The 15,030-nt window shown below is 41.4% G+C and overlaps 1 protein-coding gene across 1 annotated transcript in view; it reads left to right on the plus strand.

The window, feature by feature from the left end:
* The first annotated feature begins 413 nt into the window (after positions 1-413).
* The window catches only part of LOC120571299 (retinoic acid receptor beta-like), a 232,602-nt gene continuing 217,985 nt past the window's right edge, over positions 414-15,030 (plus strand). The window contains exon 1 of the mRNA XM_039820181.1: positions 414-770. Within this exon, the coding sequence (XP_039676115.1) occupies positions 581-770 (190 nt within the window). The 5' untranslated portion in view covers positions 414-580. The remainder of the gene's footprint in view (positions 771-15,030) is intronic.

Raw genomic sequence — 15,030 nt, forward strand, 5'->3', positions numbered from 1 at the left:
GATAAACATTCACATACAAACTCGACACCAACCTCATTATTCTGGGGCTCACGATTCAAAAAGGGCGAGAACCAGATCTAAGGGTTGTGTAATATTATAAAAGAAATTGTCTAAGGGCAGCGAGAGCAGTAATATATATGAAAAGCCAACTTTCAAACAAGCCAATGAGAGGTTGATCTGGAATAGACATGTGCGAGGACTCCCGAGTGTATCTGTAGAAGACCGTGAAGAAAAACCTGAAAACGGGAAAAGAACAACGGACAAATACAAATTGACAATGCTACACCTTGGTATAGTCCCATGGGTTTGTCATGATAATGATTAGGATTGAATTTATTCATGAGTATATACAGTGCAGAGATGTAACTAACTCATAGCTAATGTGTGTCTGTTACAGTGTTAGTGGAACAAACTTCTGAGTGGCACACTAAGCTCCGCCACCATGCATCTCTGGAGTGCTGAGGTGGTACCACACCTGCTCCAGACACACTAACCGAAGCCAGGGTTCACCTGATGGCCTCCCAGCTTCGCCAAGCCTCAGCTTGCTCAGTGCTCAGTGCACCCGACGCCCATCGCTGTGATGAAGACCGCCAGCCGTGCCCAGCCCCGCAGCAGTCCTCCGCTGGTCCAGATGAGGCGCTACACACCCGGGGTGTATCCTTTCCTGTTCCCATCGATCATCAGCTCCCTGCCACAGCTGCCGCCATCATCGCCGCAGAGGCTGCAGATCCAACAGCCGTCCAGCAGCGGCAGCACACCCTCGCCTGTTGGTGAGTACTGCTCAAAGCAGGAAGCAGCGTGATGTTGTTGTATTGCTGCAAGTTTTGTGGAAGATTCCATTCTGTGCCAACAGTGAAGGACCACTGAAGGAAGTGGTGTGCCCTGGTGTCGACTTAGAAAGTAAGGGTGTGGAGGTTGTAGTGGTGGATGGTCGCGTAGCACGTCTGGCTTTCATGCAGGGGAGTTTGTGTCCTTTAACAGACCTGTGATAACGTATTAACGGTATCCCCAATTGTTTCCTAACCTTAACAATATTGTAGTTGCCAATGTGCACAATAACGTAGCAAGCAAGTATTTTAAAGGCCCTGAACACCCATCGAGGTGTTTTCAGTTGATCTGGCTGATTGGACCTCTTCCCAGGACTGTGGGTTTGTTTAGACTCTTTGAATGACATCTTCCTGAGTCTCTTGTTAGGGCTGTTGCACCTGTCGGGGCAGAACAAATGACACAGTTATCACTTTTTTTTTTTTTTTTAAGAAGATTTTTTTGGGGTCATTTCTGCCTTTAATGGACAGGACAGCTAGGTGAGAAAGGGAAGAGAGAGGGGGAAGACATGCAGGAAATCGTCAGGTCAGACTTGAACCCTGGACCTCTGCGTCGAGGCATAAACTTCTATGTATTTCTGCGCCTGCTCCACCAACCCAGCCACCACCTTTATCATTCTTATTGGTAGGAAAGAGTCTATATGATGTGGCATTACTTATGATGTCATCAGGGTTATCTTGGTTTGGGATTGGAATCTACAGATGTTTAACAGAAAGTCTGAGTTTTAGAATGCAGAATTGGAAAGATGTGAGCATTTACCAATAACAGAAGGTCTAACAAAAATATTCTTCAGTTGCATTATGGGCAATCAACATTTTTGAAGTTTTACCCATACAAGGGACTAAAGGTCAGGAAATATCAGCCTCTGGTGCTTTAATTTGAACTGTTTATCGTCATTTTGCCTATTATTTTCAATAGCAATAGTCTCTTCTCTAAAACACTAAGGTGTGTCTTGAGAAGCACTTCAAATATTTAAGAGATGGGCACATTTAGATTAAGATGCCTCTCCTAGCTGCAACATGAAAAGGTGAAGGGCTTTGTTAGGAGATGAAGTTAATCAGACAGAACATGATGATAATGATGTCAGACAGCACTGAGTGCAGCTCCTAGAATATTTCCTCGCTGTGAGTGGTCCCTGATGTCTCCCACTACTGTAGCCTTATTTTGACACACTCTGGTTTGTGTTGCCTGGGCCTGAGCTCTGCTGTTTACAACTTTCAGCTCCACATATTTACTCCCTCTCTCGTTCCCTTCCTCCCTCTCACCTCCCTCCACCACCTCAAAAATCTGCTCTGACATGAAAACCAGCAGGCAGATTCACCCAGGGGGGATTCTCGTCCCAGTGGGGAGCTCAGGTGTGCTGCTCAACTCTGAAGTGTAAATAGGCACACAGTCAATTTCAATATGTGTTGTTTCTGTTGAGCAGAGTTTGTATTCCTGTTGATAAATAGCCTAATTTGAGAAATTAGACGCAAGCCAAATACAATGTCGAATTTCTAAATCATACTGGAAAATCTCTGTAACATCAGCTCATTCATCATATCAAGAGTGTTTATGCTGTACTGTAAACTCTAAGGTTTACAGTATTCATGCAGTTTACAGTGTTAACTAGGGCTGAACGATTTGGGGAAAAAAATCTCATTGCTATTTTCAGATATTGTGATTACAATTCAATGTGATTTTAAAAAAGTCGGATAAGTCAGACAACCTCACAGTACCCCGGGGAAAGCCGACCTAAAAAAAATCCAACATGGCTGCTCCGTGCATCAGTAGTGAAAGCTGTAGTAATATACTGTTTATTAGCACTTCTGTTTTAATGTGTCTCATTTAAAGGAACACGCCGACTTATTGGGACTTTAGCTTATTCACCGTAACCCCCAGAGTTAGACAAGTCCATACATACCCTTCTCATCTCCATGCTGTAACGTTGTCTGATGGCTCCAGCATTAGCTTAGCCTAGCACAGATCCTGCAGGTGAATGGTTCCAACTAGCCTACTGCTCCCAATAAGTGACAAAATTACGCCAACATGTTCTTATTTACATGTTGTGATTTGTAGAGTCAGAGCGTGTACACAAAACAACGTAACATGAGACACAGCCATCTTCTAACCGTAGACAAACTGGGAACTATATTCTCAGACAGGCTTGCTGCAAGCATATCACTCCGCCCAAGTACTATATTCTTCCGCCTGAGAATATAGTTCCCGGTTTGTTTATGGATAGAAGATGGCTGTGTCTCATGTTACGTTGTTTTTTGTACACGCTGTGACTCTACAAATCACAACATGTAATGTAGTATTATAATCACGCAATAATGTTTTGGCGTTATTTTGTCACTTATTCGGAGCAGTAGCATTGCTGGAACCATTCACATGCATGTTCTGTGCTGGCCTGATGCCGCTGGCGGCGTCAGACAGCCTTACAGCATGCATGAAGATGAGAAGGGTATGTATCGACTTACTCTAACTCTGGGAGTTACGGTGAATAAGCTAAATTCCCAATAAGTCGGCGTGTTCCTTTAACAAGTCTTCTATCCATGGACATTTGTGCTGCGGTGTTTGTATGCACAAAATACAGCCAAATGCATTGTGAGCAACTGGTTTTGGTATCAAGAGCACCGTAAGTTTACTGTTGATTTAGGGGCCGTTGCATTTCAATTTAGCCAACAAAAGGTGAGTGTCATGCAGCGAAGTTAACATGGCCCCAAAATTATTAGTTAAGATTAAAAAAACATTGTGGTTTGGGTTAAAATACCGGTCCCCTTAAGTAGTACTCCCGGGACACAGACACTCATTAGGGTCAGGGTTGCTCTTCCCCCCCCTCCCCCCCCGACTCAAACTCCGCTCCCAGTCTTAAAAGCCCTGTGTTCATTTGGGGTCCTAACCCTGAGGTTGGGAATCACTGAGTAACACCACAGACTTTAATCAAAGGGACAGATGATTGTGTCATCATATAGCAAGTATACCTAGTAAAACCATATCAAAATAGTTTTGTGTTTAAAAATAACATTGCAGTAAGTCAGTTTCCTGCATTTGAAAGCAAGATGAAGAGACGATCAATACATTAATATGATGTGGCCTTGGTGACTGGGGCAAGACAGAATGTAGACAAATATGCAGCACCATAAAATATAAAAAAAGTACAATAACAAAAAGTAGATAAAAGGGGTACAGATGCTGACTTCTCCTTGATCATGCTTTGGTGTGTGAAGACTAAAGCACAGACTGTATTATTCACAACATTAGAGACAAAAGAATAAATGCGAGGCTGTCTGATACAGATACACGTCTGAACTTTGAGCATCAAGAAAGAAACAGATGAAAGAAACAGTGAGGTAATGAGCGCCGCTGTTGAAAGGGATTTGTGGATTCGCACAAATGATCTAGGGTCGTCGCAGCATCCCCCAGGGACACACTCAAACACTCGCTGTTGTCGGGTCTGCGGTCCAGTTCGCCCTGCCAGCCGCCTTCTACCTCCGCTGGGGGATTCACAAAAGAAAATGAACTCCACTGCAAACACCACATACCTCCAGGGAACTCCAGTGGCCCAGTCAACATCAGTATGTATGAGAGAGATAAAAAGAAGAAATATAGACAAAGGAAGTATTATAATCACGCAATAATGTTTTGGATCATACTCTCACACCAACTCCTTATACAAAGGCAGATGAAGTGGTGGGGCGCAGCCATATGCTTCTATTCAAGACTTTTCAATTCAATCTGTCCTTATGTTGCTGTACTGTGATGGTAAAAAAATCTGTAACACTTTACTTGAAGGTATCAACATAATCGTGACATGACACTGTCATAACTATGACATGACACTGTCATGAACGTGTCATAAACATTATAAACAAGTCATAAATGTTTATGAGTTGTTTGGGTTGTCTTGATTATGACAAGTTGACATTAATCAAAGTGACATTACCAGAAGTTGTCTTGGTCATGACAAGTTGACATTAAATTTGTTTGGGATGTCTTTGTAATGACAACTTGACATTAACCAGGATGGCATTACCAGAAGATGTATTTGTCATGACAAGTTGACATTACATTTCTTTGGAGTGTCCTTATTAACCCTTAGATGCATGACCTACCGATACCTACACTCTTCCATGAGTGGGGTCAAAAATGACCCCAATTAGAATGAATGCGTTTTATGTGGTAAACTTAAGAAATTTCTTTCTTATGTCAAAAAACTACTTACTACTTAACAATACAATATCATACACACACACACACACACACACCCCTCATGATTGTGCTCAAGAGTATATTTACATAGTGTGCATATCTAAGGGCAGCACGGTCTCACAGCAATTTGTGAAATGGTCACGTTATTTTTTATCTATTGATTCGTGTACACGGACACGATTATCTTGTTTATTTTGTGTTGCTGAGAATTTCATTTATTTGTGTGGTCAGCACATAATGGGAAGCATCTATACGGAGGTTGGGTTTCGGAAAAGAAGCACGGGGAAAGGACACACCACATGCCAGGACCTGATCCCAGGTCTCTGGGACGCCGACACCCCAAAACAACGGGACGCTGATGCGCCACAACAACGGGACGGTTGGGGTTAGGAAAAGAAGCACGGTGAAAGGACACGCCACATGCCGGGACGCGATCCCCGGTCTCTGGGATGCCGATGCGCCACAACAACGGGATAGTTGGGGTTTACACCGGGACGCGAACTCCGGTCTCCGGGGTGAAAGTCCTGTGTTGTTTGACCCATCCACCACCCCAACCAACCTCCTTACTTGGATTTTCGGCATTTAATACTACTTGCTACTGTAATCGTGCTGTGATCACGAAATATGCTTCCCACTGAAATTCATTAGTTTAAAAATCGTCCTCACCAACAGGAAAAAAATGAGTAAAACGTGTCCTTGTACACAAATCCATAGATTTAATAACGTGACCATTTCACGAACTACTGAGAAGTGCTGTAAATGCTAGCAGGTTGAGAGCCACTACTAAAAATAATAAATCATTTTGAAATCATATTTGCTCTACTGAAAGCGCATGAAATCTTGCAAAACATGATTGTCTTTATAGCTTGTAACTATTGTTACATTCCATAGACTAAACATTTTATTGATTAAAAATAACCATAAGTTGCAGCCATAATATGTAGTCTATTGTTGCACCCCAGCTACTGACAGGAAATGTAAACACGCCAATATTTAGTTTCATCAAGGCTGACTGTCATAGTGACACATTGTAATTGAGTGATACAATGTTGAGCACTGAAATAAATTTTCAACTGGAAATGTCAAAGTGCTAACAGACCTTTCTGACATGTTACCAGTTAGAAATTATATAACTAACCACATCACTGCCTCTTGAAAAAACGACTTACTAATAAACAATACTTCAAACTTAAACTTCAAAGTATTTGTATAACTTAACTCATGGTAAGGGAATTAAGGTAAAGTAAACATGAAGGGATTTTGGTAAGCACTGTTTCAAATAAGAATACACTAATGCACTGTTAGTAGCAGTGATCAGATCAGTGATTGGTAGAGAGTATTAAAAATAATGTTAACATTTAGTAAAAATAACCTTCAGGGTGGTGAGACTGCTGGCATTAGATGTGTGGATCAACAGTAAATGTATACCTGACACTCACAGTTGATAAAAATCAAAGGCTCCTAGGGTTAACCTTTGAAGTTCCGGTAGAAAACGGGGCTTGGACATTTTGACCCGTAACGAGAAAATGTGGGTAACTGATACAAAACATGCAATAACTTAAAAAATATAACAATTAGATACAAAAACAATGGCATCAAGCATGTCAAAGAACACCTATTTGAGGAATACATGGAAGATACATAAATGATTAAAAATAAATTTAAAATTACAAAGAATTGCAAACCACTGGGGTCATTGACCCCACTTGTGCATCTAAAGTTAAGACGCATTAAACAGACAATAACAGTTGTTACATAAAAAACCCAAACATGAATTATAATGTCAACTTGTCATGACAAATACATCTTCTGGTAATGCCATCCTGGTTAATGTCAACTTGTCATTACAAAGACATCCCAAACAAATTTAATGTCAACTTGTCATGACCAAGACAACTTCTGGTAATGTCACTTTGATTAATGACAACTTGTCATAATCAAGACAACCCAAACAATGTCAACTTGTCATGACAAAAACCGAATGACAATGACAGACTTGTTTATAACGTTTATGACACGTTCTTGACAGTGTCATGTTATAGTTATGACAGTGTCATGTCACGATTATGTTGATACCTTCAAGTAAAGTGTTACCAAAAAATCAAACCCTAACCCAGCACAAGTGTCGGTAGCATATTCTAAAGCAGTACAAAAAAAGCATCACACAGGCAAGTCAGCGAGCTGGTTAATAAATCTTGTCATTCACACACTTCCAGCATCTCCACATCTGTCCTACCCCCTCCCCAACACTCTCCTCCCGTATGGCCTTGAGGGGTATGGTGGGGAGGGGATACCTGTACGTCCAACCTGTCAGTGTCCTACCTGCTACCGACCCCAACAGATTATCAAAGCCTACATCTGACAGGGGGATGTTGACACGCTCCTCGTATTATACAGAGATGCTTCCTGCCCCATCTCCCAGGAAATGTTTTTTTCTCTCTCTCTCTCTCTCTCTCTCTCTCTCTCTCTCTCTCTCTCTCTCTCTCTCTCTCCCCTCTCTCTCTCTCTCTCTCTCTCTCTCTCTCTCTCTCCCCTCTCTCTCTCTCTCTCTCTCCCCTTCTCCTCCCTGAAATGCACATGATGGCAGCATCAGGCCTCCAGAGAGAGCGTCCTGTCAGCTGCACGCATGTGTCCCAAGGTAGTGCGTGAATGTTTTCCAGGTCAATTTGCAGTAAAGCTACATCACAGAATGATATTGTGAACTAATGTAAGAGGAAAAAGCCGAGATTGAAGATAGTTTTGTATAATCCACAGACCTCAGTGTGGACAGTTTTCATTTAAACTAGCTAAAATATGACTTTTTATGGCCTATAAGTAACTGGATGACTTTTGAAGTGGGGTTGTGTGAGGTACTTAGATTAATTTAGAGAAGCCATGGATGTATAATAAAACCTGGATACAGGGTTGGAGGCAGAGCCCCATTCATTCCTAAGAGAGTTGCTCAGTGGCGCATGATGCCAAAAAAGTTCAACTTTCGTATAAAATGACCCGGATGATCAGCACTGCTTCGTCACTGTGCGGCCTATAGAACAGGCGCACTACAGACCTCCGCCTACCAAATGGGCTACTTCTGGTTTAGCGCTCCGCTAACTTTAATTTAATCGTTCAGCTATTCTAGACTTTCCAAATGTTATCAGACTGAACGGATCAAATTCTGATAGGGAAGGGAGTCATTTCAAAGGGGTTGTGACACTTGAAAAAATGCATCCAGTGATTTACATATGTCTCTGTCGCCATGTACTATGGGAAAAAAGTATTTTTTGGACCCCATGGTATCACATGACGGACACAGAAGTTGTAAGTCTACTGTTTAGCTGCTATGTCAAATTAGCTTCAAAGGGCGGTGTACTTCCTGGGGCCCTGGGAGAAGCAGACACAGGATTACCGTCATCTTGCTGTCAGACAGCCCTTTCCTTTCCACAGAAGTTTCCCCTCTCTCCCTCTGAAGTTCGTCTTCTGTATCCTCTGGCTCTTAAAGGTATCCTCATTGTTTCACACTGAACAGCATTTCCTCGTTGTTGTCGTTATCATCATCGTTTTCATTTCCTGGCATTTGTCTCTTCCATAAACCGCTGAAATTCTGACCCAAAAAACTGATCTGCAGAGTAATTACAGTCCATGCTTTTGCGCAGGAATACGGACATTCTACAGTTGAGATAATGTTCAGTAGCGCCAAAGGAAGGGGTGTCTGACAGCAAGGTAAAGCGGTGAGAATATTCTATATATATAGCGTACAATTAAACTGATATAGATTTTTTGTGGTAGTCCTTTTTTTAGGTGTCTAAAATACATTTAGCTGCTGCCCCCTGTCCACAGCAGCACATTGCTTAGCTTCCATGGCCGGGACTCCAGACTGTTTCTCCAAACTGGGGGGCATGTCGACCTCCATCTACTTTAGGTAACACACTGACTATGGAGAAGTAGCTCATTCAACCACACTTCAATAGATCCAAACTATCCCTTTAATGTGAAACACTTTTGAAAGAGTATCATTGTCAGAAGCTTAATAGTGACCAAAAAGAACAACAAAACAACTGGAAATAAAGGAGAGGAGAAAGTCAGAGTAACATTTTTGGTAGGCATTTTTAGTCCAAACACGTATAAGTGTATATATATATATATATATATATATATATATATATATATATATATATATATATATATATATATCACTGTGTCACTGTGGAAATGGACATGCTGCATGAATTTATCATATGAACTAGTGTAGTACATGTAAACATGTCCCAGTCAACCAGCCTTTATTGGGAACCCATCATATGAATACCCTTTTTTATTTTGAAAAAGTACAGTATTATGAGAGATGAGACAAATACCTACAAACGTGGATAAACTATGAAAGCAAAACAAATAAATAAAAGATCCACTGTTAGGGCTGGCAATGTGAGACTCTCTCCACAGAGTAATGCGGAGTAATGTCTGGCTACACCACACATACATTATGGGATAGGACAAAAAAACGCTCTGGGTTGTTTGCATTTCTTTAAACCAATCACAGTTGTCTTGGGCGACAACGGTGACTCTGCTAAATAGTCTCAGGAAGGAACTTGTTTTGGAAGAACATTTGCACACTGCAAAAGAAAACGCAACATACAGTACAACATTAAATGAAGTTAACTCTCCAGTAACGTGAGTTATTTAAATTAGCTGGATACATGGTTAAACCTTATTAGGTCTTACCAGTGTATCTCCTTGTGTACTTCGTCCACAGCAATCCCACCAAAATGTCCCAGTTAGAGAGGAAATGCCCTAAACATCTTTGTAAATCTTTCAATCATTCCCCGAAAGAACCAAGCAGGCCTGCACCATCCATATTTTCTTTAAAACTTGCCATTTTCAGTGTTTAGCTAGCTCGAAGTTTCAAAGTCGTTTCCTGAAGAGAACTGAGTTTGAGAACGGCAACACACAGAATGCGAAAGGCAAGGGACATCTGGCGGCAATCATCCTGGAAATGTACTGTCGTTGTTCCAGACTAAGTCAACGTTGACTTCTGTTGAGCCGACTGCGTGAAGGGTTTTGAAAAAGGGAACTCAGTATTGAGCAATGTGTATGTGTGTAACTCCATTCACCTCCATTGCTTCTTGGACAAATAACTTTTCTGAGAGTGATTGTTGTTTTCTTTAAGATTATCACTAACTGTAGGTCATCTTTTACCTGTCATCTTACATAATATGTAACTGTAAAAACTGCTGCATGTCACCTTAAAGCAACACACACACGTAGACTGTGATGCATGAGCTGAGGGTGCGGTGTCAGACAGTATTCATAATGCAACTGCAGGAGGAAGCTTACTCCAAATTTCCTTGTAATAAAACCCATCTGTGCAGCACTGTCAGGCCTGAGAGACACTACAATATATAAATGCATGGACATACATTGTACACACAGTTTGCTTTGATGCTGTCTTTATGCCGCTCTGATAACATGTCTGCACAGCAACCGATGTTAAAAGGGACTCAGCTGTCAGTTTGCTCTCAAACATGGCAAATGCACACTTACCCACCTGCATATTGCATCTTTTTTCTCCTCCCAAATGTATCCCCTCCTCTTTCCCTACCAATCTCTTTGTCTACCTTGCTCATTTCAAGTCACTGTCTGCCTTGTCTACTGGCGTTTCCCTGTTGTTATTTTAGAATCCATCGCAGGGTATTTAGGTCACATGCGGTTTCTAGCCCTGGCAAAGTATGAATAATGCAGACTTCTCTCATTACACCATGTGCTAACCCTCTGGATTGAAAATCAATGTGCACTCAAGTGGCTGGCAAATGAATGGATTTAACTCACCAGCTACTCAGGCCAAGAGAAGCGAAAAAGAGAGTGTGCAGGCTACGTTTCATAGTGTACCCTAAAGGTTTAACAGCATTTCTATTTCAACAGGTTCCAAGCCTTTACAAAATACAATATGCTTTTTATCTGCGAGAGGTGGCGTGGCGTCTTGGTTCACCGAGGGCTGAATGTGATGAGAAACGAGGCTGGCGGAACAAAGGAAAGAGTAAGGAAAAGATTATTGGTCATCGACAATGCACGGAGGAATGTCCGAAGACGAGACAATTTCGGGGCTGTATGACTGATTGAAGAAGGGGCTGGGAGTTTTTTTTTACCCCCACTGTTTCCAACCTTTCAGTGCACTCCCTCCTACAGTTCAACCATAGTTCACATTGCCAGGAGTCTCCTCCCCACCCATCCCCACTTTCTCCATGTAGCGCTCGGAGAATCCTTTTGCATACATGATGCCACACATTCCACACATAGCCTAAAACAGTGTTTACAGCACGATCTACAGTTTCTCTTTAGTTTTGGAAGGGTTCCCGAGCTGCTGCAAGCAACACCGGTTACCCACACTGTGATCAAATCGGCCAAGGGGGTATTTTATAGTGAGGGTTTTTATTTTTTATGAGAGAGACCCCCCCCCCGACATCTGGCACACATCTGGAGCAGTTTAATGAGAGGCTCAGTCTGCTTGACTCTTTACTGCGAGCCCGTCATCAATCTGCTTCACTCTCGAGTTGTCAAGATACTTCAACCCTCATGTCTCTCTCTGGCGAAAGCCAAACGATGTCGATACATGAATGATAATAGTCTGTAAGAACCTGCAAGGGGGAAATAAAAAAACAGAATAAAACTTATTGGGGAAGGCTTTAAATTTGGAAATGCCTCTTATGGCATTTACTCCCCAAAGCAATAAGCAACCTGTGATCTGAGCTGTCTCGATTACAGAGCTTACTGTAGTTTATTGATATGATTTCAATGCCTCGCACCTGTGGGCAGACGAGGGCTTTTCTGCGGCGTGTTTATGTCTCCGAGCCATGAGAGTCTGCTCCATAAAAGATTCTTGCTGGGACTGAATCCAAGCTCATTTGAGATAACTTTTTTTGAAAGATAAATTGACTTCTTAGTCAACAAACAAACTGGTACATATGGAAGAGGATTAGGGCCATGTGTGAAAAATGTATTTGAGTTCTGAGTTTAAAGTCAGAATTAGTCAGAATTATGAGACTTTTTTTTTCAGAATTCAGAAGTCAGAAATCTGAGTTTAAATTCTGACTTTTTTCTCAGAATTCTAGATTTCTGAGTTTTAAAGTCAGAATTCTGACTTTAAACTTAGAACTCAAATACATTTATTATATTTAGACTTTCTATCTTTTTAAGCTGTTGTAAATTCAGCTTTTTATTCAGTTGTTTAACTGTGAGCATGAATTCAATAAACTCAAACTCAATCCTCTTCCGTAGGTATACAACCCTTAAAGCGTTGCTGGTGTTTTGTCAGAGGTAAATATCTTAACGTGTGGCTTCCCCTGCCTGTGGTCACAGTGCATTATCCATGGTAGCGGTCCATAAATCAAGAAAATGGCTCCTTTTGTATGTTCATTAATAGGCACAACATGCGTCAATACAAAACCCCAACTATTCTTTGAATGGACTTTGATTGAAAGCCGGGCCTTTTTAACAGCGGCATTCTTATTCTTGCCCTGTAGCAGCTTGTCTAGCTGTCCAGGCTCTTATTTATTACCCCTTGAAGATGAGACAATGAAAAAGCAGTTCTCAGAGCTCTGTTTGCATTGAGAGGCCCGCAGCACAAAGCAGCCGGAGAGCATCTCATTGTTCGACAGGGCCAGCAGAGATGCGGCTTGCTTCAAAAAGATCGCTCCTTCGTCTTTTTTTTGGTGGTGGGTGGTAAGGGTGTGGAGGAGGGGCTCCGAAACCAACCGCAAGGAGTAGATTTCATCACAGGAAGGGATGTGGGGGCAGGCAGAGGGGGGTGGAGCTGGAGATCCAGGAGTCAAACACAGGCCAACGTGAACTTTCCAGTGCTAAATTTGGTTCACATCTATAGGAAGCTTTACTGCACTCAGGTTTTGTGCCCTGCAGAGGATGCAAATACTTTGAAATATGACCGAGGCTTGTGATTTAGATAAATGATCATAGGAAGTGTATCCTGCTGTTGCAACTTAGGTTTTTTATAAGAGTCTTAAATGGCAATGGCAATGCAAATCGAGGCTGGTAGTCGCAGCAAAATTAGGAGCAAAGTCCAGTTTTCACACTGTGTTCCCTTCATGTGATCTGGACTCTGGAATGAGAAAAAAAAGCAACTGGGAAATGAGTGGTATTCTTAAGCTAGCCACAAAGAAGCTATTGAATGTGTGTCTGTGAGTTGTGTGTATGAACCTGTAATTATGAGGCAGAGAGCCCAAGTCTGCACTCAGAGATAAGTTGGACGGATGTACGCTCTCATTCATAGAGAGCCAATGTGCTTTGCTCTGCTAAATGGGCTACGGATACTCCACAACATGCAGCCTGACTCTGAAATACACACAGAGGTGGAAAAAAATGGCAGTGCATAAAAGCAATGTGTACCTACTCATACATATATTTTTCATTTGCAGGGAGTGCTATTTGACACTCTGGAACGTGACTGCAATTGAATATATTGAAAGGATAATTCAGGTTTATTACAACTTGGGTCTTATTGTCGTAGGTTTGGCCACCATTAGTGATAATAACACTGCACTTCTCAAATGTATTCCTGAGATCTGGGAGCATGGCAACATAGCTACAAGTTTAAAACAAATCCATCACATTTTACAGATCAACTTCCTGTTTCAACTTTGGCCTACTGTTCTTACCAAAGTTTTGTGCTCTCACAAACTTTTCCTGTGCAATTAGTAGGGCTGTCAAACGCAATAAATTCCTTTTATCGCCACATATTTTTTGGCGTGCAATTAACTCATGTGTGTCAGAGACCTTGTCATATTTAGACACGCTTGGTAGGGACTCTTGACTTGACTTTTTAACGCTCTGGGTCGGGACGTACGTTTAATGGACATGCGGCACAAGAATGGGACACAAACCCCGGTCTCCTGGGTGAAAGTCCTGTGTTGTTTGACCCATCCAACACCCAAACCAACCTCCTTACGCGGATTGTAATGTAATGCACAAGGTCCAATGTTTTGTGTTGAGCTGCTTAAAAAAATGGGATGTTTAGTTAAGCGGCACACTAGATTGTGTTAGTATTACCAAGGAATGTTCCATTCAGGTCAATGTGACCATCTGTTGTTGCTTGATGGGCTTGAATTCACCATATTATGCTTTCAGCATATTTTTTGAGCATACAGTACCTTTGAGGTTATTCTGGGAAAATTCTAGACAGGATTTGTCATTGTTTTAGATTGTTGCAATAATAATAAACATTTGCGTAAGCAAGCATATTTGTCTGCTTCCATGTTGATGAGAGCATTACAAACTACAAAAAAAAGCGCATTTAGAAAAAATACAAAATTATTAATTTGCGGTCAATCACGAGTTAACTATGGATGGGATTAAGCACAATTAAATATTTGAAGCGTATGACAGCCCTAGTAATTAGACCCTGACTGATTTATTTGGTGAGATCAGTTTCAATTTCAATCCTCTAAATAAAGTGGTTTGGATAATTTGGATAAACTGTTGGCTTGTTCACAACCAGTTGTGTTTGGTGCCCTGTCAGACTTTACACTTTCGATATTGCCACATTCCCAATACAGTTACAGTTACATTCCCCTGTCACAGATAGAAAAGACTTAAAAAACCACAAATATGAGATCTAAGTAGTGATGAACTGAGCCCCTATGCTACAAAACAATGTGGATTTTGAAAATGTTTCCAACCCAGCACTACCATCAATGACTTCCATAATGTTTTATAGTGTCCAGTTCCAATGCTTTTTAATTTATTTTTCCATTTAAAAAAATCTAAGCATGTCAACTACAGTATGTTTAAGATTAGGGAAAGATTTAGGTTATTGCAAATAAAATGAAGCGATATATGTCCAACACATCCTTGTGTTGTACTACAAGGTGAAGTCTGTCATTCTAATCCAATACACATTTTGTCAAATTCAGCAAATATCTGCTCACCGTCCACTCGCTGTCCATTCTGTGTGCGCTAAAAACAATCTGGTTTTCCTACGCAGCCCTGGTTCTGTAAATGGGAAACTAACAAAGTGGCTTGGACTCA

Source organism: Perca fluviatilis, chromosome 13 (assembly GCF_010015445.1).
Source record: "Perca fluviatilis chromosome 13, GENO_Pfluv_1.0, whole genome shotgun sequence".
In the NCBI taxonomy this organism is placed as follows: Eukaryota; Metazoa; Chordata; class Actinopteri; order Perciformes; family Percidae; genus Perca; species Perca fluviatilis.